The following is a 27,662-nucleotide window of genomic DNA, read 5'->3' as shown; positions in this document are numbered from 1 at the left end:
ATGCACATTTGCATGCTGCTGCCGTGCATGAATCCTAGAGCCATTAGATGGGTAGTTTTACCTGATTTTACATTTGAAATGTTTAAGTTACATTTCAAAATGGAAAATATGGGCGAAAAGTCACTTTTTTTAAAGTATGCATTTGATTGAAATTATGTGCATATGCGTTGATTTCCTGCATTGACCTGGAAGCTCTTCTACCTAGGAAGCACAATGCACTCGTCACTGTCTCCCCCTCCCCCCAACCGTCAGCTGAGCACGCTGCAATATCAAATTCCTAGTGTAATAGTGGGCTCAAAGATCTGAGGAGAGGAGTAGCCAGGACAAGCACCTGTTTGAAGGGATTATAGAAAGTTCACTTTTTTAACAAAGGAACAAGGGTTGCTTCTGAAGGGCTGAGTTTAGCGGGATGGAGCCTGGAGGCTCGCTCTCCCTGTGCGAGTGCTGCTGAGAAGCTATAGATTAAAACATATATAATGTTATTGTTTTCTTCCCAAAACATTCTGAGCTGTTTCCTTTGCGTTTACGGAAGAAGGGTGCACGCCCTTAGGAGGGCGGGATAGGAGGTGGGACGGTACAGCCCCTCCCCATTGGCCAGTGCTGTGTTTATCTGAGGCACTGCTGCTCTGCCGGGAGTTGAAGCCCCGCTTAGTCCCGAGCTAGTGGAGCAGTGCCCTGAGCAGGTACCTTCCTGTGCCGCGGTCCAAGCACAACTCTTGGTACATTGGTTTGCGTGTCCCGGCCCAGATCTTACCTGTGGCCTGATGTATGTTCACTCTCTCTTGTCATTCTTTCTTTAGGACAAGTGACTCTAACCCAACCAGCGAAGCTCTCTGGCGACCATGGCCAAGAAAAGGATCGCTGTAATTGGATCAGGAGCCAGCGGGCTCACCTGCATCAAGTGCTGCCTAGAAGAGGGCTTGGAACCTGTCTGCTTTGAAAAGTCTGATGACATCGGAGGGCTGTGGAGGTACCAGGTAAATCTCCTTATCCCCTAAGACTTGAAGGACTCTGTGCAACTCTGGAGCTACTCTTGTTATCCCATACAGGCTGCGCAAGGTAGTTAGTTATTTGAATTCCGCACAGGAGTCAGATTTTGGGCCGGTTCCTCTCTGTAGACGGGCTACAAAGTGAAATGCCATGTATTTCCCTTTTTTGTTGCCATGAAAACGGCACACAGACCAGAGCTTCTTGTTTGCTTGTTTGTTTCTGAACTTCACGGGGAACAATCTGTGACGTGGTAGAGTAGCAAACATTAGAAGTTTGCTGCTTGTCCCCGGCTCCTGAAATAGACATTGAGCCTAGGGTCTGTTCGCAAGGCCTTCAATCTTCTCTATTGAAAGCAGTTCCTGGAGTGGCACTGGAGAGCCGATGCAGCAGATAAGAGCACTTGCTCTTTCAGAGGACCCGAGTTCAGTTCCAGCTCACCAGTACCATAAAGCCCAGCTCCAGGGGACCTGACACCCTCTTTTGATAACAAGTGTGAGCATAGCCCATAAACATGCATGCAGGCAAAACACTCACACATATAAAATAAAATAATAATTATTATTAATATTAATTATTATATTAATTAATATAATAATATATTATATAATAATACAATTTTTAAAATTATTATTATTATTATTATTATTATTATTATTATTATTATTATAGTCTTGGGGCTGGGAAGGTGGCTTTTCTAGAAAACGCTAAGTACTTAGTACAGGAACAGGAAGGTCTGAGCTTCATCCCTAACATACACCAGGAAGAAAGGGAGAGAGGGAGAGAGGGAGAGAGAGAGATGGAGGGGGTAAGGAAGGAAGGAAAGGAAACAAAACAAAAGGAAAGGAAAGGAAACTAAAGGAAAGGAAGAAGCCTAGTGGAGCAGCAAGCCCTTGTGATCCCAATTGTGGGGATAGTTGCAGAGATAGGAGGAGTCCTGAGACTTTCCAGCTACCGGGGAAACCAGTCTTCTAGCTCCAAGTTCAGTAAAATGTCCTATCTCAAATCATAAGGTGGGGAGCAGCTAAGGAGAACAGCCAACATTGACCTTTAGCCTCTTCATGTACTATACACACACACACACGCACACACAGACAGAGTCAGAGACAGAGACAGACATCAACAGACAGAGACAGACGAGACAGAACAGGGAGAGAGGAGGAGAGAACATGTACACACACACACACACACACACACACACTCACACCAATGCACACAAATTTCCTTCTCACCTGAGGTAACTCCGACCATTCTAGTCACTGAACAGAATATAAAAATAAGATTGTCCTGTGTGCTTTAAACTTTTCTTCCCTGGAGAAGAGGTCAAATTCCCTGGCCTTTGTTCATCTCTAGCCTTATCCGTCAGTTTCATTTGAACCCTATGCATATCTAACCAGGCACGTGCTAATAAGATTAAAATACGAGCTGGGAATGGTGCTGGATGCTTTAATCCCAGCACTGGGGCAGTAGAGGCAGGCAGATCCCTGTGAGGTGGAGACCAACCTGGTCTACACGTGAGTTCCAGGTCATCCATGACTATGTAGGGTGACCCTGCCTTAAACAAACTTACTTATAAAGTGAATGTCAGCTAACTTCACTGGCTTCCGCACCAGCACGCGCTGGGCTTGCTTCTTGAACTCATCTTCAGAGTAGTGCTGAAGTCCCATGAGTGGGTTTCATTTTTCATATAATATAGCCGTGCCAGCCACATCCTTAAAGGCAGCTGCATGTCGCTCCACAGTTAAATGGAGGTGCAGCCCTGCCTGCACCGTGGCTCTGGACAGAGGAGACGTCCGCTCTGTTAGCCTTTGGTTCTCGTTCAGATGGGGAATGGATTCCCTAAGGACCCCCCACCCCCATTCCTTTATCACAGCCTTGGGCTGAAAAGCTTGTTGATTAGGCTTTTTGTTTGTTTGGTTGGTTGGTTTTGTAATCAATAGAAAAGTCTACTTTTGAAATCCAGTAAAATTTTAAAAGGATTCCAGTAAGGGTAGGGGTTGAGAACGCTATTTTAGCTTCCAAGCCCGTGTCTGTCACCTAGAAGGGGTGGAACTTAGGGGAAATCACTTCTTTGTGTCTGCTGTTTCTTCAAGAAAGAGCTTACATAGTGCCTACTTCGTAAAGTTATTACGAGCAGGAAGTGACTAAGTGTGCCGGTCACTTTCGACAATTCTGGGTGATCGATGTGTCATGCCAGTTATTACTCAGTTGGCATGGATTGGGACCTACGCACTTGGTACCTCTGCTGAGCACCAGAGCCAGGTTTAGGAATTCCAAAACAAGCATGAAATCAGCAACCGAAGGGTGGAGGCCGGGAGAGCATCCAACATCATGCCAGAAAATCAGGTTTGTGATTTTTATTGCTAAAGTGTCTTGAAATGACTGTTGTTGAAAGAGCCAATGAACTTTATTTATTTTCTGATCGTCCCCTTGGCAGAATTGTGCCAACCTTACATAAATCAGTGAGCCATGTTTTGGCATAATACCCTGGCTTTTGTTAGCCACATCTGCATGGTTCAGCATTCTAGTCCAGAGTCACCCATGATGCCTGGCGTGTGTGAGCTAGCATGTATGATGCCTGGCATGTCTGTGTGTATGAACTTCCCAATATGTTTAAATCGGTTTCTGAACCAGGTGTGACGACCCACACCCCTTATCCCAGCACTTGAGAGGCAGAGGCAGATGGAGTTTTAAACAAACAGACTTTAAAATGCTAGCTGGGCACCGTGGCACATGCCTTTGATCTCAGCCCTCAGGAGGCAGAGACAGGCAGATGTCTGTGAGGTTGAGGCCAGCCTAGTGAACACAGGGAGTTCCAGACCAGCTCGAGAGACATAGTGTGATCCTGTCTCAAAAACATACATGCATGCATGCATGCATACATACATACATACATACATACATACATACATACATATCCCTGAGGAGCATACTGTCCTTCTGTCTGCTTAGGATGCTCCTGAAGCCACAAGCCTTCATTCTCACACTTGGTCGTCACATAGCTGTGGAAACTGAGGTACCAGACACTCATGGACACTTCACATCCTTAGGACTCCCTGCGAATTCATCTACTGAAGTTGTTTCTGTCGCCCCCTTGCTTACTATTTGGAGTCATGCTGTCCTTCTCTAGGTGCCATTAAGTTAATTGATCAATTAATTATAGATGTCTTATATAGATTTGAACCCAGCACTTTGAGGTTCTGCCCCGGGCACCCTGTATCCAGTTAAGAATGCTAGAGTTCCCTTTTCAGTGACCAATCCCTGTGATCCAGGTGTTTTCTTTCCTTGTCACCTGTCACTCCCGATGTTTTCCTGTGATTGCTTTATCCTGTCTTTGCCTGCCTCATGAACACCCTCTCAGATGCCGTCATTTGGATTCTCCTTCCACTGTTCTTTTTCTTCTCACCTTCCCTAGTATTGCCTCCTTCTTTGTGTTATAGATTAACACTTTCTGACAATAATTTTATATGTGTTCTTCAGGCATGGTGGTAAACATCTGCTACCCTAGCACTTGGGACTTTGCCTCGTTTCCCAGTTGTTAGCATCCTACACTAGTGGGACATATTGATCATGACCAGTGAGGCAGGAAGTCTCAAAAGCCCTTGCTTAGTTTACATTTACTTTGTTCTTCTGATGCCTTTTTTTTTTTTTCTATTCCGGGATCCCCCTAAGACTTGGTAGTTATATCTCTCAAGGCTCATCATGGCTTGGATGGTTTCTTAGATTTTCTTGCTTTGTTTCTTTTACCCCCTTGGTTTTGCTATCCCTGGTAGGTTTGAGGAGGACTGGTTGGGTATTTTGTAGAATAGCCTCCTTTGAATTTGTTTGATCTTTTACTCCTGGCTAGCCTGAAGATGATCCTGGAGGTGAATTCCTGCTTTCTGTGTATCATGTCAAGGGTATCCTTTCTTGTAATGATTGGCCCTGCTTGTGCTACAACTTTCAGTGGAGTTGGTCAGGCTTGGCTGGTGTAAAGTTCATCTTTTCTGCCTTTGGAAGAAAGTTACTATGGCCAGCCACACCTAAGGACTGTTGGCTATTTCCAGAAGTCTCTAGAATCCATTTGTTAATACCTATACAGCGTTTGCTGAAATGCTGCCAGGGACTAGCTGTTTTCAGGGCAAGCAGGAGGAGCAGGATTATCACAGTATTGACTCTTCCAATCCATGAAGATGCCAGCTTCCAGTTATGTCTATGTTTGATCTCTTTATCTGTGTTTTGTAGTTTAGTCATATTGTTCTAGATATCTTTCAATACCTAAGCATTTAAGAGGAGGATGGGCTTGTACATGGTCTATTTTTAAAATTAAAAATTTTCAGTGGTTCATTTCTGACATACAGGTAGGTTACTAACTTGTTTATTCTTGAGGGTCTTGCTCTATATCTCAGGATTGTCTGGAATTTATTATGTAGTTCATGCTGACACCAAACGTCAGCAGCCTTCAGGTGCTTCTGAGTGCCGAGCTTACAAACATCAAGCCTGGCTATGGAACTGACTGACTCTGGCTCTGGCTCTGGCTCTGTCTCTCTCTATCTCTCCCTCCCTCCCTCCCTCCTCTTCCCCTCCCCCCTCTCTGTGTGTGTGTGCTCTGTACAAGTGTGTACGTGTACAGTTCCTATGTATGCAACCTTAAGTGTTGCTCTCAGGCATGGTGCATTTTTTTAGGAGAGTCTCTACTTGCTAAGAATATGAGGTTGTCTGGCAGCAAGCCCCAGGGCTCAGCTGCCTAGACCTCTTCGGTGTTGCACCTCTTCGGTGTTGCAATTGCAAGCACATGGCCCCATACCAGGCTTTTTTTCTTTTTTTAAGATTTATTTACTTATTATGCATACAGTATTCTGTATACATATGTCAGAAGAGGGTGTCTGATATCACTATAGATGGTTGTGAGCCACCATGTGCTTGCTGGGAATTGAACTCAGGGCCTCTGGAAGAGCAGCCAGTGCTCTCAACCTCTGAGCCATCTCTCCAGCCTGCCACACCAGGCATTTCTTAATGTAGGTTCTGAGGCTTGAACTTAGTCCTCATGCTTGCAAGGTGAGCACTGAACCAATTGAGCCACCTCTCACCCTGCAGTGACTCGTGTTCGCCTGCTTTCACATAGCCTGGCTGTGTTTGCTTTCCCATGGCTTGGCCGTGTTGGCCCGCTTTCACATGGCCTGGCCGTGTTCACCTGCTTTCACATGGCCTGGCCGTGTTTGCCTGCTTTCACATAGCCTGGCTGTGTTTGCTTTTGCATGGCCTGGCTGTATTCGCCTGCTTTCCCATGACCAGGCCGTGTTCGCCTCCTCTCCCATGGCCTGGCCGTGTTCGCCTGCTCTCCCATGGCCTGCCTGTATTGTGTAGTTGTCGGTTTAACATTTCGTTCTTTGGGGTTTGCTTTTCATAAACATTCACCTAATTGGTCATGAAATTGGTTTTTATTTCCTCTTTCAGGACTTGTAGGGCATACAGCTAGGACTTCGAGTGCAATCCTCTCTGGGAATGTCCCAAAAGAACATCTTTGTGTTCCTAATCAAACCAAAGCACTCGGTCTCTTACTGTTTAGCCAGCTATCGTCTACTTGCATGTTTTAAATTGTCTCTTATTGACTTGAGAAAGTATCTTTCTATACTAGTCCACTGAGAGTTTTACATCCTTGTCAGTGTTTAATAAACATTTTAATAAAAATGAAAGAAAAATTCCACCTTTATAATAAACTATTTTCCTATTCAGACTATATGTACAAATTATATATAATTAATACAGTGTACTCAAAGGAGATATATTAAACAAGGGAGAGGTTATATACAATATGTAATTATATAAACATAAGTATATGTAATGTATACTAGATGATTAAGATGTACATTTAATTTCATAGTATGCATATTACTCTTTCATTTCAAGTTATAATAGGCCCCTTTCAATATTCTTACATAGATTTGACATTGTAGGGGGGTGTGTGTGTGTGTGTGTGTGTGTGTGTGTGTGTGTGTGACTTTTTTACATGTTCATTGGCTACTTGTATTTCATGAGGTTGATCCTCAGGTTGCCATAAATACTTCTTATTTGCACAGGAAAACCCTGAGGAAGGAAGGGCCAGTATTTATAAGTCTGTGATCATCAACACTTCCAAGGAGATGATGTGTTTCAGTGACTACCCTATTCCAGATCATTACCCTAACTTCATGCACAACTCCCAGGTCCTGGAGTATTTCAGGATGTACGCCAAAGAGTTTGGCCTTCTCAAATATATCCAATTCAAGGTAAGAGATTTTTACTTCCTGTTTGAAATTGTTCATCAGGTCAGCGAATCAGAAAGCTCGTTTACCTATGTTGTCTGTGGACTACCTTGAAATAGACATATACAACACAAAGACTCTCCTCTGGCCCTCTTGATTCTTGGGAAACGTTCAAGGAAAGCCCTCTATCCTATACATCTTGGCTGAAGAAACAGGAAGCCACCTGCTAGGGTGCTTACCATGCTTACGTTTCATGCTGGCTTTAGTAAAAACTGACGAGGGGGACTGGTGGGAGTCAGACCTTTAAAATCTCCATGTCCACGATCACTCAGCTTTACCACGTGCTGTTTTATGTCATTTCAACCCCGTGACGTGGTTGTTGGGAAGCCAGCGGGGAGGCAGAGAGGTCAGTTCTGGGGAGAGGAAGAGCACTGAATGAAGGGCCATGCCTTGAACAATGGCCCTTGCTCAGCCACAGATTAACCTGTGCTCTTAGGCTACAGCGTTTCTCCCCTTCAATTTCTATAAATTCCCTTGCTTACAAACCAACGTGATTGTCCCAGATTGTTTCTGGTTCCTTCTTTCTCTCAAGTTTTCTAGCATGTTTCTATGATTTGAAATTGTGCCCACTGGGGAAAAAATATTTATGACACCCTGCAAAAGCCCAAACCTTCCTGAGTCTTCTGCTAAACCATGGTCAATGTTACACTCAATGGCGACTCTCAAGGCCTGGCACGCAGCCCATAGACTGCCCTTTGTGTGAGAGAAGCATTACTTGAATAAGCTTGGCTCTGGGCTAAGCAGTAAAAACGCAGAGACCAAAAACAAACAAACAAAAAACCCCAGAGTTCATAAAAATGAAAGTGAAGAGGAACAGCTGAGGAGACTCCCATGCTGCTCAGAGGAACTAGTTCCTGAGGACACGAGGCGTCCGCCTCCAGGGAAGGCCGACTGCAGAGCAGATGGTGTCCGGGCTGAGTGAAGAATGAATGGGAGTCTGCCAAGAGAAGAAGGAACAGAAGTGTGATCCAAGCAAAGGCCCTAGCCTGTGTAAATGCTCAGGACAGAGACCGCTCTGTGGGCCAAGATGTCGGAGCTAGGTGGGAGCACTATCGGCCCACTGAGACCCTGTGCCCGAGGCTTCAGACACAGGCCGGAACACATTCTTGGTGTACTTAAGCCGTGCAGAGGAATCCTTGTTTGTTTGTTTGTTTGTTTGTTTACTTACTTATTACAAAGCTAAAAATTATGCCACCAGCCATCTCATCTCACAGCCTCTTTAGGGTCACCTGTAAAACAAGCGTCTATAGAAGGCAGAGGAAGACTCCATCACATACAAGGAGGGCCACCGGGATGGTGTTCCAGTCCCAATGAAGGGAGACCTGTATCTTAGTCATGTGTTAAAGGCCAGCCACTCCTGGTTTGCACTGGGAGAAGCAGACGTGGAGGTGGGGATAGCAGGGGATAGAGGAGGGACAGGCCATTAGTGCATATGTCGCTGATGCTTGGCAGAAGCCCCAAGCTTTGTTCCCGCTGTGTGCGAATCAAATAGTCATACAGAAACCCCGTAAGTGACGGTGCCCGTGACAACTGTTTATATAACATTCTGTAAGGAGTTGTCTCAGGGAAGACATATACTCTATAGGCTGTAACTACAGATCCCTGTCACTTTTAGACCACAGTGTGCAGCGTGAAGAAGCAGCCTGATTTCTCTACCTCAGGCCAGTGGCAGGTGGTCACTGAGCATGAAGGGAAAGAGCAGGTAGACGTCTTCGATGGAGTCCTTGTTTGCACAGGTCATCACACAGACCCTCACCTGCCCCTGGACAGCTTTCCTGGTGAGTGACCCACTGAGGGAAGACGCTGCAGCCATGGCTATGGTATGACCTCTGAGGAATGGGAGGGGAATGGTCTGAGTGATTCTTACTGTGGGGTTTAAAAGTAAAGCCTTACCCTAATTAAGTGCATTCCCCTGTATTTTGTAATTCGTATTACTGCCATTTTGAAAGTGGAAAGGATTACAGTTTGGAGGCTAGAAGAAGATTAGAGGTCTGTCTACTGTCATGAGCCACGAATGTCATCTTTGTCAAGGAATGACTACATGTACAACGTTAGCCCTGTAACATTGTAATGGAGCTGAAAATATCCTGCTGTCTAGTAAGGGCTTAGCCACTGTGATACTAAGGCACGAGACACTGTTTATGGTGATACTGGTATACCAATCTATGGCACTGTCAAGTTATTTAAAGTTATAGCATGTGTACCTGTTAAATACATAACACTGGGCAATAAGTAACTTGCTGATTATACATTTACAATACTATACTTTGTGGAACCCTATGTATTTGAGATCTGTGCTATACAATCATAGGCCATATTATACCAACACAGCCTCACACACTCAGGTTCACTGCGTCTTTTGACTGACCTGTACCATCTAGGTGTGTATAGTATCTGTCCAGTGATGAAATCCATCTTCAACCTGCTTCTCAGAATGACTGTCTCTCTGTCCAATAGCACGGGACTGCGTTTAAACTCATGGTGACTGTGTTTTCCCAAGGACCAAAAGGAAGGCTGGAGTCCCTGATTTGTGCTAATTGGAATCAGAGATTTTTCTTAAATTGAAGAAGAAAACGGTGGAAATAATGAATTTCTAAGAATGAAGCAAAAGCTTAAAGCATTTTATTTCATGATTCTGGCCTGGACCTTTTCCCTTTAAAAATACATTCTATGTAGGCCCAATGTGCACATAGAGGTGTGGGGTTGAACAGATAGAGGAGAAGGGAAGTTTTCTGAGGCCATCTGGACTTGTATCTGCAAATTCAAAATGCAGATGCCTTATGGCAGGGAATCACAAAGGCAACGGGAGAAGAAAGAAGCAAAAGTGTTCAGAAAGGCAAGAAGAGTTGCTTAATAAAGGAGAGTGTGGGAAATAGAAGGTTAAACTTTAAATTCCACAAAAGGGAACAATACATGCTTTGACAAATAATATCCTTCATACAAACCGCTCCACCCTCAATAATTATTTCTTTTAGGAATTGAAAAGTTCAAAGGAAAGTACTTCCACAGTCGAGAATATAAGAACCCAGTGGAATTTACCGGGAAAAGGGTCATTGTCATTGGCATTGGGAATTCTGGAGGAGACCTGGCCGTAGAGATCAGCCACACAGCCAAGCAGGTTTGCATGAATGAGTGGTTTACTTTGCTTCACTCTTAGCAAGGAGGGAGGCCTACCAAGGAGTGTAGAGACTGGCACAGGTCCCACCCAGGCCAGCAGCAAATACACGGGGCTTGTCTGCTGCCCAAGCTCCAGCATTAGGGCTGATGCTCCGTATAGATCCTGTAAATCAAATGTGTAATGCAATCAATGTATCAAGGAAGTTAAAGATTTATTTTTATTATAGTGTGTGTGTGTGTGTGTGTGCATGTGTGTGTACACATGAACACATGAATACAGAGGCATCAGATTCTCCTGAAGCTGTGAGCACCTGACGTGGGAGCTGAGAGCCAAGCTTGGGTCTTTTGTGACAGTAGCAAGTGTTCTTAGCCACTGAGCCATCTCTCCAGCCCAGCATAATTTTGTGAAGAGAAATGTCCTTTTGTGCTTACGTCATTATTTCCTAGTAAGTGTAGAATTAACTCCTGGGGTAATGTAGGAAATCACCTCCATGATTAGGCATGGAAACAGTACTGAGAAGAAGTGTTATGGGGCAGAGTTACTGAGCAAATATCATTTAAGAAAATTGTAGCATTAAGGATTTTCGTTAAAGTAATTTGAAGCATATTTGCAGAAAAACAGCATCATCACATTTACTAAAAAGCAGGTAGACATTTCCCTATTGCCAATAGAGTAGTGACTTGATGAACAGACAGGACTACACTGACTAAATAGTTTCCTTACACAGTCCTTTTAAAATACCATTTATAAATATGTTGTTTATTGTAAAAAGGTAGAGATGGGAAACTGAAATTAAAGCGTAATGGGCACAAGACACTTATCGAGTGTTTCCTGTATATCGCCGTTTACAAAAACGCCATTTCTCACAGTAACCTTGGGCTGTATGTTTTTGCTGTCACTGTTGAGTAAGTGGGGAGCTTCTTAGTCCACCTCTGAACATGGACCAACCTTGCCTGAGAGTGTGCAGCTTATACGCAGACCATCTGGTTCTTAGGAATGTGCACGTGCTCTCATCTGTGATATGCAGAAGCATTCAGTACACGAGCCCTTGGGTTTCCATCGGTGGAAATGTATGTGTGGAGGAAAGGGTCCTCCCGCTGCGGACAGGCAGCTCACTGCCTAAGAGCCTAGACAAAGACCTTGAAGCAATACACATTTCCTACAGCCTTAGAACCCACCACTAGGGGAGATGCAGATGAGGAGAAGTAATAATCTTACTGGTAACTGAACGTAGCTTGTAGTCAGTTTTGAACGTGGACTTTGGCCAGTGTGCAACACAGGAAGACTATAGTCTGCTATAGTTCCACCAGCAGTCTTCATGTTTGCAACAATCAGGGAAATAGTTCTTAGACACGGTAGGAAGGTCAGCTTTGCCACTCTCTAATTATATGACCTTAGGCTGCGTGATTTGCTCTCTCTGTGCCCCTCAACCATAAAGTGGGGCTGGCAGGGCCTTCCTTAAGAGTCACTGTGTCACTTAAAATGTGAAGGGCCAGTCACAGCAGCTTACTTATAGGTTATAGGTAACCAATATCAATAAGGAGTGAGATCGATGTGCTGGGAGATGGTGCACAGGCTATATATAGCTCTGCGGAAACACACTCAGAGGTCCAGAGCTTATAAATAAGTGAGATAGATATGTATGATATTTCTAACGGGGTTGTTGGTGACAAATGGTATAATATAAACTATACGAATGATAAACAAGGTTTTCTAACACTGCAAGCAGTGTTGGCAGCAAAAATGACTGAGGGTTTTGGATTAAGTGATGTGCAGTCACTTTCAGCTTTATGGATTTATAGGTGTTTTTTCAATGCTTACACTTATTTGTTCTGTGTGGGGAAGGAGTGGTGCGCATGGAGTAATGCATCTGTGGGGGTCAGAGGACAGCCCACAGGAGCAGGCTCTCTCATTCCCCCACGTAGGCCTCAGGGATGGAGCTTAGGTGGCTGCAGGTGCCTTACCCACCAAGCCATGTCTCCAGCCCCATCTCTGTGCTTTCTAATGAGTTCTATAGGTGGCAAGTACTAGGAAAAGTTCAGGAGATGGAGAGAAATGATCGCCTTAGAAGGTCAGCGGTGTCCTGACAGAAGGAGCAGATTTGATCTGAGACCCAAAAGACTATGGATGCAGGAGGGTTTATGACAGTCATTCTCTACCTGTGGGTCTCGACCCTCTTTGGAATCAAATGACCTTTTCAAAGGGGTCATTCTAAGACCATCAGAAAACACAGGGATTTTAGAAGACCAAATAAGCTTTCATGCCTCATGAACATGAGTATACTCAATGTAATATAATAAAGGAAAGACCATTATACAAGTCCATATAACATTGCAAAGACCGTATAACGTTATGGTTCATAAGAGTAGCAAAGTCACAGTTATGAAGTAGACATGAAAATAGTTCTATGCTGCAAAGCTTCTGTAAGGCAAATGACACTGTGGTTAGGACAAAACGACAACCAACAGATTGGGAAAGATCTTTACCAATCCTACAACTGATAGAGGGCTTATATCCAAAATATACAAAGAACTTAAGAAGTTAGACCGCAGGGAGACAAATAACCCTATTAAAAAATGGGGTTCAGAGCTAAACAAAGAATTCACAGCTGAGGAATGCTGAATGGCTGACAAACACCTAAAGAAATGTTCAACAAGGGTTGGGGATTTAGCTCAGTGGTAGAGTGCTTGCCTAGCAAGCGCAAAGGCCCTGGGTTCAGTCCCCAGCTCCGAAAAAAAAAAAAAAAAAAAAAAAAAAAGAAATGTTCAACATCTTTAGTCATCAGGGAAATGCAAATCAAAACAATCCTGAGATTTCACCTCACACCAGTGAGAATGGCTAAGATCAAAAACTCAGGTGACAGCAAATGCTGGTGAGGATGTGGAGAAAGAGGAACACTCCTCCATTGTTGGTGAGATTGCAGATTGATACAACCATTCTGGAAATCAATCTGGAGGTTCCTCAGAAAATTGGACATTGAACCACCTGAGGACCCAGCTATACCTCTCTTGGGCATATACCCAAAAGATGCTCCAACATATAACAAAGACATGTGCTCCACTATGTTCATAGCAGCCTTATTTATAATAGCCAGAAGCTGGAAAGAACCCAGATGCCCTTCAACAGAGGAATGGATACAGAAAATGTGGTACATCTACACAATGGAATACTACTCAGCTATCAAAAACAATGACTTTATGAAATTCATAGGCAAATGGGTAGAACTGGAAAATATCATCCTGAGTGAGGTAACCCAATCACAGAAAAACACACATGGTATGCATTCATTGATAAGTGGCTATTAGCCCAAATGCTTGAATTACCCTAGATGCACAGAACACATGAAACTCAAGAAGGATGACCAAAATGTGAATGCTTCACTCCTTCTTTAAAAGGGGACAAGAATACCCTTGGCAGGGAATAGGGAGGCAAAGTTTAGAACAGAGGCAGAAGGAACACCCATTCAGAGCCTGCCCCACATGTGGCCCATACATATACAGCCACCCAATTAGACAAGATGGATGAAGCAAAGAAGTGCAGGCCAACAGGAACCAGATGTAGATCTCTCCTGAGAGACACAGCCAGAATACAGCAAATACATAGGCGAATGCCAGCAGCAAACCACTGAACTGAGAATGGGAACCCTGTTAAAGGAATCAGAGAAAAGACTGGAAGAGCATACATGGACTGACCCTGGGCTCCAACCTCATAGGTAGCAGTGAATAGCCTAGTAAGAGCACCAGTGGAAGGGGAAGCCCTTGGTCCTGCCAAGACTGAACACCCAGTGAACGTGATTGTTTGGAGGAGGGTGGTAATGGGAGGAGGATGGGGAGGGGGACACCCATATAGAAGGGGAGGGAGAGGGGTTAGGGAGATGTTGGCCCGGAAACCAGGAAGGGGAATAACAATCAAAATGTAAGTTAAAAATACTCAAGTTAATAAAGATTAAAAAAAAAAAAAACTAAAAAGAAAATAGTTTTGTGGTTGGGAGTCACCATAACATGAGGAACTATATAAAAGTGTTGCAGCATTAGGAAGGTTGAAAACCACGGCTTTATAAGAAAAGGGCTTGTTTTGCAAGTAGCAGGAGGTCCCAGCAAGGTGTATCCATGGCCAGCACATGCACCAGCTTAACCATAGGAGTGTATAGGAAGGAAACAGCAAGGCGTTCTGTTTACAAGGTTCTGTGGGACTAAAACACTGGTGAGTTTGAACTTAACCTTCAGGAGAATGGGGCTACTTTTGAAGGACTGTGAGGCAGACTGATCACAACGAACCATGTCTCCCACGCCCTAGGTGTTCCTCAGTACCAGGAGAGGAGCTTGGATCTTGAACCGCGTAGGGAAGCGTGGGTATCCTATCGATATTCTGCTTTCTTCTCGAATTACCAACTATCTGTCCAAGATCTGTGGCTCCGCCCTGAAAAACAGATACATGGAAAAACAGTTGAACCAAAGGTTTGATCATGAAATGTTTGGCCTGAAGCCTAAGCACGGGTACGTTTCCAAGATGGGGGTGGGGCTGGAGATGGCCAAGGCACAAAGACAAGGGCCACTGACGTGGGCTCGTATAGCACTGCCGTTACCGAAGCTTTAAGAACGCCCACAGGCTCAGAACTCCCTTTTCCGACTTGCTGCTCTGTAGGATTTCATGTTCCTCTGGCAGTAGCTCTTCTCTGCTGTCAGCTCTTCATATGTGTCCCTCAACGACAGCAGCGGAACAGTAGTGGGCGATAGTGCTCGCTCATCCAGCAAGCCTGCTGTGAGCCAGGCACTCATCACAGCGAGCGCGAGACAGACAGGGGAAAGGGCGTCTTGGTAGCCCTAATGGCAACAGTAATACCTTGCCTTCGGAGGACTTTCTGTAGGCTGAGAGCTCAGTGAGCCCTATGCTATCTTCCCAGCCTTTCAGCGGGCCTTATTTTAATGCTCATTCTCTGAGTAAAAGATAAATTGAATCTTATAAAGACAAAGTAACTTGTCGAAGGTCAACACAAAAGAAATGACGCATATTCTAGAAAATCAATGCTCCCTTAAAAATGCTAATAAGAAGGAAAAGAACAAATGTGGTTTTTGAAAATCCATACAGAGACAGACCTGGTGGTACAGGATTACGAGAATCCTAGCTACTGGGGAAGTGGAAACAGGACGACTCCTAGGTCAAAACTAGCCGGCCTGAGCAACGTAATGAGAAGAGGTGGAAATACAAGCTGGTTGGAATATAGCACAGTAGATGACTCAGTCTGAGTGAGTTTGCATTCAGTCTCCAGGACGTGTGTGTGTGTGTGTGTGTGTGTGTGTGTGTGTGTGTGTCTGAGTGAGTTTGCATTCAGTCTCCAGGACTATAGTGTGTGTGTGTGTGTGTGTGTGTGTGTGAGTGAGTTTGCATTCAGTCTCCAGGACTATAATGTGTGTGTGTGTGTGTGTGTGTGTGTGTGTGTGTGTGTGTGTCTGAGTGAGTTTGCATTCAGTCTCCAGGACTATAGTGTGTGTGTGTGTGTGTGTGTGTGTGTGTGTGTGTGTGAGTGAGTTTGCATTCAGTCTCCAGGACTGTAGTGTCTCTGTGTGGGGGGGGGGCACCAGCAACATAGAGGGACATAGTGGGAACATAGAGTGACATTAGAACTCAAGGAATGGACCTGGAGCGGTGACACAGTTCCAGAGTAAAGGCGCTGGCTGCCAAGCGTGATGAGTTCAATCCCCAGGACCCACACAGTAGAAGGAAGGAATTGGCCCCTACAAGTTGACCTCTGACCTCTGTATACCACTGTGGCACATGAACCCACATACATTCACACAGAGAGACACACATACGCACACTCACACACATACAATCGATTGTTAAAACTTCTATGGAAACATTTCTAAAGACTAATTTTTTTAAATGCTTTATTTTGTGCCCTTTTTATTTTATCTATTTGTTTGATGGCGGGGCAGAGTCACATGCAGGGTCCACATTGTCTAGGCCAGAGGACAGCCTGTGAGAGGCGTTCCTCTCTTTCTACTGTGTAGTTTCAGGCTGTCAGACTTGCCCGGAGAGATATTTACCTGTTGAGCCATCATTCCCCTGGCTTTGTTTTATTTTTGTTAAGTGTTTGGATCTATATAAAAGTTGCACAATTAGAAAATACAAAGTCCACTCACGTACACCTCTCACCTAGATTTCCAATTTGAACAGTTCACTGTATCTTCTTTCTTTTCCGTCCCCTCCAGAAGTATCCATAGATCGCCGTCTATGCAGCATGTGCACATACATAGGTGCACATGTTTTAACAGCGCACAAGAGAGTGCCTTGTAATCATTAAGGCATGTTACCTAAAATATTTCAGCATGTATCACATAAGAAAAAGGACATTCTTTGGAATACCCATGACACAGGTATCACAGTCAGAAAATTTAAAATTGATAAAAATACATTTAAAATATTAGCACGTTAAAGTTTCAACAGTTTCCCCAACAGTATTATTTATAGCTTTTTATGCTTTCTAAAGTGTATTGCTCACACTCCTGCAGTCTGTTATATATTCATAATTTTTCTTAATCTGAAATAATAATTCCAGTTCTCTTTTTTTAACATAGACCTTTATAGAAACAATACTAATCATCTCTAAATTCCGACTTGTATAATGGTCTTCCCTTTATTATATTACATTAAGTATATTCATGTTCATGAGGCATGAAAGCTTATTTGGTCTTCTAAATAATATTTAGAAGGAGCCAGTGCAAAGCCATACAGATATTTTAAATGGCACTGGAGAGAGATGATTGGGGGTTGAGAGTACTTTCTGCTCCTGCACAAGATTCAGGTTCTGTTCCCAGCACCCACAGCAGAGGCTCACAACCCCTTGTATAACCAGTTCCAGAAGATCCAATGTCTCTGGCCTCTACAAGAGCTAGATTTGCACATGGCGCATATACATACACACATGCCCTCACACATAATAAATAATAATTAAAATAATAAATAAATAATAAATCCAACCTTTAAGAGAAATATTAAGAAGCAGTAACATAATAGTGTCTTTAATAATCTCCATTCTGTGGTCTGTAGAGATGAGTCAGTGATTAATAGCACTGGCTGTTCTTCCAAAGGACCTGGGTTCAATTCCCAGCACCACATGGTGGCTCACAACCATCTGTAATGGTATCCGATGCCTTCTTCTGGTGTGTCATAAAAGAGTGACAGTGTCTCACATGCATTAAATAAATAATTAATTTAAAAAGAAAAGACTCGAGAAGCTGGAAGCAGACGCCTGGCACCTTACTCCCTGATATCACCAGGTGACACTCCTTACCCCATCAGAAGTATACAAAGCTATTTTGACAGACAGTCTAAGAACTTAAAGTGTGGAACTCTGGGAAGTCATGCAACTGCTCCAGGCCTGTTTTCCCATCTATAAACCATGGATAATGACACCTACCCAACTTCCATCATGAAGACTGAGAGTCAAGTAATTTAATTCACAGAAAAGCTATCTGCAATAGACTATAGATTGCTATACATATGTGATCTGTTTGTGGTTTGGAAAATAATGATTTAAGTCTATCTCTTGGGCCTTTGGAACTGGAACTGGACTGAACATAATGTTTCTGGTCTATTTCTGCTGTTTCTTGAGAGTTATCTGAAAACTGTTGGTCAGTATCCTGACCATACCTCAGAACATTGCTGTTACCTGAGAAACCACTTATACACTCCTCAGATAAAATTCTTCGCCCTTCATTCACCCAATACCCTCCCTTTCCAAGCTATGCAGCACTGATGTCCTGATGTATTCCAAGCTAGTATATGGCAGGCCTTCCACAGCTCCCTTGGCCAGATAGAAGGGTGAGCATGTGTGCCTTTGACCACCAGAGCAGAAGTTCGCATGCTTATTTTTTTCTTCCCTCTCACCTCACCTCTTTATCCTCCTTACCCACTTACAGTGCTCTGAGTCAGCATCCAACGATAAATGATGACCTGCCCAATCGTATCATTTCTGGCTTGGTGAAGGTGAAAGGCAATGTGAAGGAATTCACAGAGACAGCCGCCATATTTGAAGATGGCTCCAGGGAGGATGACATTGATGTGGTCATCTTTGCCACAGGCTACAGCTTTGCCTTTCCTTTTCTTGAGGACTCTGTCAAAGTAGTCCAAAACAAGGTCTCCTTGTATAAAAAGGTCTTTCCCCCTAACCTGGAAAAACCAACTCTTGCAATCATCGGTTTGATTCAGCCCTTGGGAGCCATTATGCCTATTTCAGAGCTCCAAGGACGCTGGGCCACTCAGGTGTTCAAAGGTAAGTGATGATGCACATTGACAGGTTGGTGAAACGCTTTAACTATACCCAGACAAGTGCTTATAAATACCTACAGGACAAGTATGATTCGGACAGTGCCGGGCACAGAGCTAGTGCCAGAAGTTTCATTTTCAGTGACTCCAAAAGTAGTCATTTATATCCATAGATACACATGAAAATCACATCAGAAATCTTTCTTAACTCCCATTGCTTTAATCCCATTCCTTGAAATGCTCAGTTCAGAGGCAGTGTTACCTTACGATCATTGAGAAAAATGTTCTCCAGGTGACTCCAATGTGCACTACAGACTAGAATCTACTCATCTTGGTTGTAAGCAGATCGTATATGTGTGCAGCATTAATGATTCTTTCATTGGAGGTAAAGTCAAATATAGACTAGCATGACTTAATTTCAGCCATAGACAGCAGTTCTTAGCCTGTGGGTTGACCCCTTTGGAGGTCAAATGGCCCTTCCACAATAGTCTCCTATCAGTTATGTACATTAGGCTTCATAACAGTAGTAAAATTACAGTTATAAAGTTTCAACGAAAATAGCTTTATAGTTGTGGGTCACTATTAAAGAGTGTCTATATTAAAGAATCGCAGCATTACAAAGGTTTGGAACCACTGAACTAAGAGATGCTTATAGAACCATTCAGAAAGTGGAATATTAGATTTCTCAAGTCCTTTGTCCCTCCCCCCTTAGGCCCCTCTTCCAGCTTCAGCTCTGTGTGAAAAGGTGTCCAAGTTTAGGATAATAGATCTGGTGTGAGTCAGCAGGGTGACAAGCCTTGCTGAAGGCTACAAGGCATCTCCAGATGAAATCTCTCTTTTTTTTTTTTTCTTTATTAACTTGAGTATTTTTATTTACATTTCAATTGTTATTCCTTTCGGGTTTCCGGGCCAACATCCCCAACTCCTCCCCTCCCTTCTATGGGCTTCCCTCCCCATCCTCCCCCATTATCACTCTCCCCCAACAATCACGTTCACTGGGGTTCAGTCTTGGCAGGACCAAGGGCTTCCCCTTCCACTGGTGCTCTTACTAGGATATTCATTGCTACCTATGAGGTTGGAGCCCAGGGTCAGTCCATGTACAGTCTTTGGGTAGTGGCTTAGTCCCTGGAAGCTCTGGTTGGTTGGCATTGTTGTTCATATGGGGTCTCGAGCCCCTTCAAGCTCTTCCAGTCCTTTCTCTGATTCCTTTAACAGGGGTCCCGTTCTCAGTTCAGTGGTTTGCTGCTGGCATTCGCCTCTGTATTTGCTGTATTCTGATTGTGTCTCTCAGGAGAGATCTACATCTGGTTCCTGTTGGCCTGCACTTCTTTGCTTCATCCATCTTGTCTAATTGGGTGGCTGTATATGTATGGGCCACATGTGAATGGGTGTTCCTTCTGCCTCTGTTCTAAACTTTGCCTCCCTATTCCCTGCCAAGGGTATTCTTGTTCCCCTTTTAAAGAAGGAGTGAAGCATTTGCATTTTAATCATCCCTCTTGAGTTTCATGTGTTCTGTGCATCTAGGGTAATTCAAGCATTTGGACTAATACCCACTTATCAATGAGTGCATACCATGTGTGTTTTTCTGTGATTGGGTTACCTCACTCAGGATGATATTTTCCAGTTCCATCCATTTGCCTATGGATTTCATAAAGTCATTGTTTTTGATAGCTGAGTAATATTCCACTGTGTAGATGTACCACATTTTCTGTATCCATTCCTCTGTTGAAGGGCATCTGGGTTCTTTCCAGCTTCTGGCTATTATAAATAAGGCTGCTATGAACATAGTGGAGCATGTGTCTTTGTTATATGTTGAGCATCTTTTGGGTATATGCCCAAGAGAGGTATAGCTGGGTCCTCAGGTAGTTCAATGTCCAATTTTCTGAGGAACCTCCAGACTGATTTCCAGAATGGTTGTACCAGTCTGCAATCCCACCAACAATGGAGGAGTGTTCCTCTTTCTCCACATCCTCGCCAGCATTTTGATCTTAGCCATTCTCACTGGTGTGAAGTGAAATCTCAGGGTTGTTTTGAGTTGCATTTCCCTTATGACTAAAGATGTTGAACATTTCTTTAGGTGTTTCTCAGCCATTCGGCATTCCTCAGCTGTGAATTCTTTGTTTAGCTCTGAACCCCATTTTTAATAGGGTTATTTGTCTCCCTGCGGTCTAACTTCTTGAGTTCTTTGTATATTTTGGATATAAGTCCTCTATTGTAGGACTGGTAAAGATCTTCTCCTAATCTGTTGGTTGTCGTTTTGTCCTAACAACAGTGTCCTTTGCCTTACAGAAGCTTTGCAGTTTTATGAGGTCCCATTTGTCGATTCTTGATCTTAGAGCATAAGCCATTGGTGTTTTGTTCAGGAAATCTTCTCCAGTGCCCATGTGTTCAAGACTCTTCCCCACTTTTTCTTCTATTACTTTGAATGTATCTGGTTTGATATGGAGGTCCTTGATCCACTTGAACTTAAGCTTTGTACAGGGTGATAAGCATGGATCGATCTGCATTCTTCTACATGTTGACCTCCAGTTGAACCAGCACCATTTGCTGAAAATGCTATCTTTTTTCCATTGGATGGTTTTAGCTCCTTAGTCAAAAATCAAGATGAAATCTTAAAGTTACCACCAGCCTGTCTTCAGGACAGACAGAGCTTACCTTAGTGACTAATATTTCTGCACTTTCACTGAACCTGAGTTGAGTTCAACCTATCTTCTCTGTGGAAGTTTAGTGTTTCTCAGTCGTCTCCATTGCTCATTTGATTAGGGTGACAAGCCTTGCTGAAGACCTCCTGAAATCCAACATCACTGTGGAATCCTGAGGTCTGAGGATAGTAAAACTGTTCTTTTCTAATCAGACTAAAACCCAGACCTGAAAATAAATTTTGGGATGGGGAAAAAAAAGGCAAAAATGTAATGAAGAGAGGAAGAGATAAAAATGGCCCAAACAGGGCTGAGGAGATGGCCCAAAAGTTAAGAGCATTTGCTGCTCTTGCAGATAACTGCGGCTCATTCCTCAGCACCCACATGGTGGCTCAAACACCTGTAACTCCAGTTTCAGGGGATCTGATGCTGACCTGCAGGGGCACCAAGCATGGTGCACAGGCAGACAGACAGACAGGCAGACAGACAGACAGAACAATCAGACACATAAAATCATAGGACTTAAGGGATTTGAAAGCACACCATCTGAATGCATAGCAAGTAGCTAAGAAGTTTAGGCTACAGAAGTCAAACCTAAGGAAGAACAAGGTTTTCCTTTTAAATTTTCAAATGCATGGCCCGTAGAAGAAAGTAGATCTGCTCAGTATTGTTTTGAAGGGTCCAACCAGAACCATAGAGTGAAGTTTTGACGGATGCATAACATCAGTTTGAGAAGAAGAACCTGTCAGCCGGCACCATTTCAGGATAAAACAGATGGCTTCCGAAATCATGAGGAATGCAAGGAAACCGGGAAGGAGCCTCCGGCTGCCTGGCTTAATTGGGTGGGAGGATGATGTAATGCAGTATGGAACAGAGGGAACCGACTAAGGTTCCTTATACAGTTGTAATACTACAATTCATTGCCATTACTGTTTAATTTAACATAAGCAAGAGTTTTTGTTGGAATTAGAGCTTTCTCTCACTACTGAAAACTCATGGCTGATGGTTGATCAAATTTTCCAATTTTTATCATTTCTCAATTTCTCTCAGTTCTATCCAATGGGCCATATGCTATTTGAGGACACTGGACCAGCGAAATTTAAACACGATTTTAAAAATTATATTCAAACAAGGGAATGCTTAAATCAAAGTAGAGGTGATGAATCAAGAAAGAACTACATCAGGTTATTCTACACATCTTTGTCTGTCTTAGCTATAGAATTTTTTAAAATGAACTGGCTGTCTCTCAGCCAAGAAAGGAGACCTCTTTCATAATGTGCGCCGTTATTAAAAGTAAAACTTTTGGTTAAATCAGGAGAAGTGACCTGGATTTTTTTTAAGACTTATTTATTTTATTTATGAGTACAGGGTAGCTGTCTTCAGACACACCAGAAGAGGGCATCGGATCTCACTACAGATGATTGTGAGCCACCATGTGGTTGCTTGGTATTGAACTCAGGACCTTTGGAAGAGCAGTCAGGGCTCTTAACCGCTGAGCCATCTCTCCAGCACCCCCACATGAGTTTCTTAAACACCCTAAAGACCTGTGGTTGAAGCAGGAAGCATTACAGTGTCTCCTCCTGAAGTGTAAGGGACAATTCTCATGGCTCAGATGAGAGGACACGTGGAAAACACAGAAGGATCTTCTTGGACACTGGGTTTCTGGATTCCATGTTTAGAGAGGCTATCAGGAGAGTGTCTGGTGTGCTCAGAAAAGGAAAACCACCAAGATGGCAGAGGACGTGTAGTCTGTTAAAAAGGGACTTAAGATTGACCTAATAATGAAATGACTTTAAAGAGTTGTAATTTCTTGTTTCAAAGCTTGCCACGTGTTAAAACGCAACCCTCACCCAGAAGCAGAGTTAGGCCCAGTGTTTCAAGTGGTGTAAAAGTAGATGTGAGGGTTACTACAAAGAATGTTCCAGCAAATAGAGCAGCCAAACAGTCATGCCACGTTTTGGGAATAGATAAGGTCTCCGTGACCACACATGTTTAAGGAGAAGTTAGAAAATTGTTTAATAACAGTCTTTATTGCATTAGGGAAGCTCTATTTCATTAAATGTTTCAGAGTTTTATGGAGTGTGCCCAGTGCCTACTTTTCTGTGAGGAAGACTGGTTAGTCTGGAGTCATTTTCTGTGAGGAAGACTGGTTAGTCTGGAGTCATTTTCTGTGAGGAAGACTGGTTAGTCTGGAGTCATTTTCTGTGAGGAAGACTGGTTAGTCTGGAGTCATTTTCTGTGAGGAAGACTGGTTAGTCTGGTCATTTTCTGTGAGGAAGACTGGTTAGTCTGGAGTCATTTTCTGTGAGGAAGACTGGTTAGTCTGGAGTCATTTTCTGTGAGGAAGACTGGTTAGTCTGGAGTCATTTTCTGTGAGGAAGACTGGTTAGTCTGCAGTCATTTTCTGTGAGGAAGACTGGTTAGTCTGCAGTCATTTTCTGTGAGGAAGACTGGTTAGTCTGGAGTCATTTTCTGTGAGGAAGACTGGTTAGTCTGCAGTCATTTTCTGTGAGGAAGACTGGTTAGTCTGCAGTCATTTTCTGTGAGGAAGACTGGTTAGTCTGGAGTCATTTTCTGTGAGGAAGACTGGTTAGTCTGCAGTCATTTTCTGTGAGGAAGACTGGTTAGTCTGGAGTCATTTTGGCTCAGATACTATTTGGACTTTATCTAGCTGATACCATTGGCATCACTTTCAGAACTGTTTGCACACAGAACTTAAACTTATTGTGAAGACTGAGTTTATGAGTTGCCCTCGACTGTACCCCCATCCTATCAAATAACTGAACTCAGGGAGGTTGACCTTCCATGGGACTTGAGTATAAAATATCATGATGAGTCGTCTTCCCTCCATCTTCTCCTGAAGTATAAATGTCTATGTCTTTATCATCAAGATACCAGTGCATGGCTGTCTTCCCCTCCCTTCCACATCCCTTAAAGTGGGCTGGAAAGATTGTAATGTCTGGAGGATCAGGGAGTTTTCTGTGAGAAGTTGCACCCCAAAAGTCCCACCAACATGGCTGCCCAAACATGAACTGAACAAGGACCACAAATAGACACAAACATGAACTGAACAAGGACCGAAAATAGACACAAACATGAACTGAACAAGGACTGCAAATAGACACAAACATGAACTGAACAAGGACCGCAAATAGACACAAACATGAACTGAACAAAGACCGCAAATAGACATGCCTAAGTAGAAGAGGAAAGACCACAGGACATCAACGCTGCACAAAAACTATAGGCAGTAAGAAATGCTGAGAGCAGGCAAGGAGATAGTCCTCCTCGGGGAGAACACGCCAGTTGCTTATGCAATACCAAATGATCAGCCCTGAAAACGTACACATACCGGTAACATTATACAGACTGGACGGGTTATATTTAGGAACATATATGCACATGCATATATACATGTAATAATAAATGAAAAAAGAGGTCATAAATTTGAAAGAGCAAGAAGAGGTGTAAAAGATGGTTTGAAGAGAAAAGGAAATATAATTGTATTATAATCTCAAAAATCAGAGAAATAATTAAAACGTATCTTGCAAGGCAGACTAAAGGAACCTATGCACATCAGTATACTTCAGAGGAAAAGAGGGGGGCTCCTTATCTGAAATGCTTGGGTCCGGAAGTATCCCCAGTTGCAGAGTTCAGACAGTTTGTGTTTGTGTAACAGGTTATCTCTGGGCTGAGACCCTAGTCTAAACATGAAATTAATTGCTTTTTCCTATATACCATTGTGCATACCCATTTTATGGGACTTTATACTGCGGTGCCTGCCTTTGAGTGTGACCTGATACATGAGATCATTGTGGAGCATCTTTTACTTATAGCATCTTCGTGTGTGTGTGTGTGTGTGTGTATGTGTGTGTGTGTGTGTGTGTACACATATATATACATAATATATATGTATACAGTGCTCTGCCTGCATATATGCCTGCAGGCCACCAGAGGGCACCAGATCCCATTACAGATGGTTGTGAGCCACCATATGACTGTTAGGAATTGAACTCAGGATCTCTGGAAGAGCAGCCAATGCTCTTAACCTCTGAGCCATCTCTCCAGCACCTTAAGACATCTCCTTAGTGCTTAGAAGAAATTTGGATTTGGGAGCATTTCCAATGTCTGCTTTCCAGATGTGGGGTGCTCAACATTTACCCTCTCATCCTGGTAGAGACAGGACTGAATGCATTTGATAACCCCTTCCGAGGCCCTGTAGTTCTTTGAATTCTCCACAGTGTGGTGATTGCCATAGGATCACTGCTTATTCTGAAGTAATTAAAGCCTCTATTTTAATTTTTTTCTCTTTAGGGCTAAAGAAATTGCCCTCCCAAAATGAAATGATGGCAGAAATAAATAAGACTCGAGAGGAAATGGCAAAAAGGTAAGAAGCTCTCAGGAAGACATATGGACACTTTGTATTTCTCAATAAGGAGAATATTGTGCTATATTTAATTTCCATGTGTGGGCTTAAGGATTTCTATTACACTGTGACGCAGAGGGAATGATGGCGCCTGTGGTTTCCATGTGGACGAAGAAGGAGAGAGAATCCGATCGGTCATGTTTAAAGGCTATGCTTAGGGCCTAAAAGAAGTTGAGGAGGGGAAAACAACCACACCGAATGAACGTGGGGTGTATCTTTGGTGAGGGTCACTTAAACGCTAGCTGTGCTGTCAGCTGAAAGAGGAAAATTATCCTAGGATACGCTCCCCTGCCTGTAGGGGCAAGCAGTAAGCCTTTCTAACAGCGCTTACCCGGGGCTCTCTTTCCAGCCTTTTGACTCCTGAAGTTGTGCAGCAGAGTTGCAGGTCCTGCTCATCCTTTGCCCCACGCCCCACCACCCACGCATTATAACTCCCTCCGCAAGCCCTGAAGCTGCCACAGCTCTCTTATCTACCTTCTCTCTCCATTTCTATCTTCCCATCCAACCCAGAATATTTACCTGAAGGCTTCTCCATGTCTGACCTTCTTGAGCAGAGTGTTTATGCGTTAGTCTTGTTGCTGTAAACAATAAAGGTGCGCGTCACGCGAACCGTGCGCGCTCTCGTTTTATCTTGTCCGCCTTCACATGCATACTGACATCAACCTACAGAGTCTAGTGCATCGTAAGGGCCTTAGGAAAGGTAACAGATCGTCCTAACTCTTTTCGCAGTTCTAAGCACGATATCAAACCCCAAATAGACACACAAAGCACCGATTAGCTGATTGGTTGCCTTGCTGTTTACATGAATTGCCGATAGCCTAAGACTTCGGTCTTCTTTGCTTTAGGTATGTGGACAGCCAGCGTCATACCATCCAGGGAGACTATATAGACACCATGGAAGACATTGCAGATTTGGTGGGTGTCAGGCCCAATCTCCTGTCTCTGGCCTTCACCGACCCTAAGCTGGCATTCCAGTTACTTGTAGGACCCTGTACTCCGGTCCAGTATCGTCTACAGGGCCCGGGGAAGTGGGCTGGAGCCCGAAAAACTATTCTCACCACAGAAGATCGTATACGAAAGCCTCTGATGACAAGAGTGGTGGGAAGGGACAGCTCTGGGACGTCACTGGTGACTGTGCGTGTCCTCATGCTGGCTGTCACTTTCCTGGCTGTCATCCTGGCTTATTTTTAGATGTGGCGGCTCAATGCTCCCGCTTCCACTGGAAAGCGCCATCTAGCGACACCTTCAGAAATGACAAGATTGAACACTCAGCTTCATACTGCGCAGGAATCAATCACAATCAGTCAATCAATCAATCAATCTCTCTCTCTCTGCCTCTCTCCTTCTCTCTTCTCCCTTCCTCCCCCTCTCTCTCCTCCATCAATCATTAGTCTTTCTTGTTTTTCCTTCTGTGATACTGGGTTTTCATTAATTAATTCATCTCCTCTCTCTCTTGAGCCTCTAATTTCTCCCGGTAGTTTCCAGGCCGTGAGCTCAGGCCTCTCTTGTCATCTTTGTATGTCATTAGCAGAGTTCTCTTAGTGCTTGACTCTGTTGTGTTTCTAATATTGCACAGCTAGACCTCGTTGGATGACAACACCACTTGAAAAGATTGCTCACATCATCAAGCGCTTACTGGCTAGAACTTGACCTTGTAAGCAGAGCCCATGTGCCTATTCCTGGAATCCCCACGGAGGGACAGTACAGAAAGAAGAACCATCTGGTGCTGAGGGCTGGAAGTCCAAGATCAAGGGTGCAGACAATGAGGAACTTCTGGCCTCGTGATTAATACAGTGAGGGTATCATATGGGCAAGACAGAAAATACATTGTTAGCTAAGTTCCAACATGTGGCACATGCTGAATAGATGTTCATTGGTGTTTATGAAATAAGGTGGCATCTCTAAGTCAATCTAATAAATAAGTGGCTGACTCCACAGAA

The 27,662-nt window shown here is 43.6% G+C and overlaps 1 protein-coding gene across 1 annotated transcript; it reads left to right on the top strand.

The window, feature by feature from the left end:
- Positions 1–804: 804 nt before the first annotated feature.
- Positions 805–27,662, top strand: Fmo5 (flavin containing dimethylaniline monoxygenase 5). The gene is made up of 8 exons (XM_032897657.1): positions 805–977; positions 7,047–7,235; positions 8,887–9,049; positions 10,247–10,389; positions 14,686–14,885; positions 18,312–18,664; positions 25,611–25,683; positions 26,568–27,662. Exons 1-8 carry the CDS (start codon positions 843–845, stop codon positions 26,911–26,913), a joined length of 1,602 nt encoding a protein of 533 aa, XP_032753548.1. The 5' UTR covers positions 805–842; the 3' UTR covers positions 26,914–27,662.

Source organism: Rattus rattus, chromosome 3 (genome assembly GCF_011064425.1).
Source record: "Rattus rattus isolate New Zealand chromosome 3, Rrattus_CSIRO_v1, whole genome shotgun sequence".
Lineage (NCBI taxonomy): Eukaryota > Metazoa > Chordata > Mammalia > Rodentia > Muridae > Rattus > Rattus rattus.
This window is presented reverse-complemented; position numbering and strand designations above follow the sequence as displayed.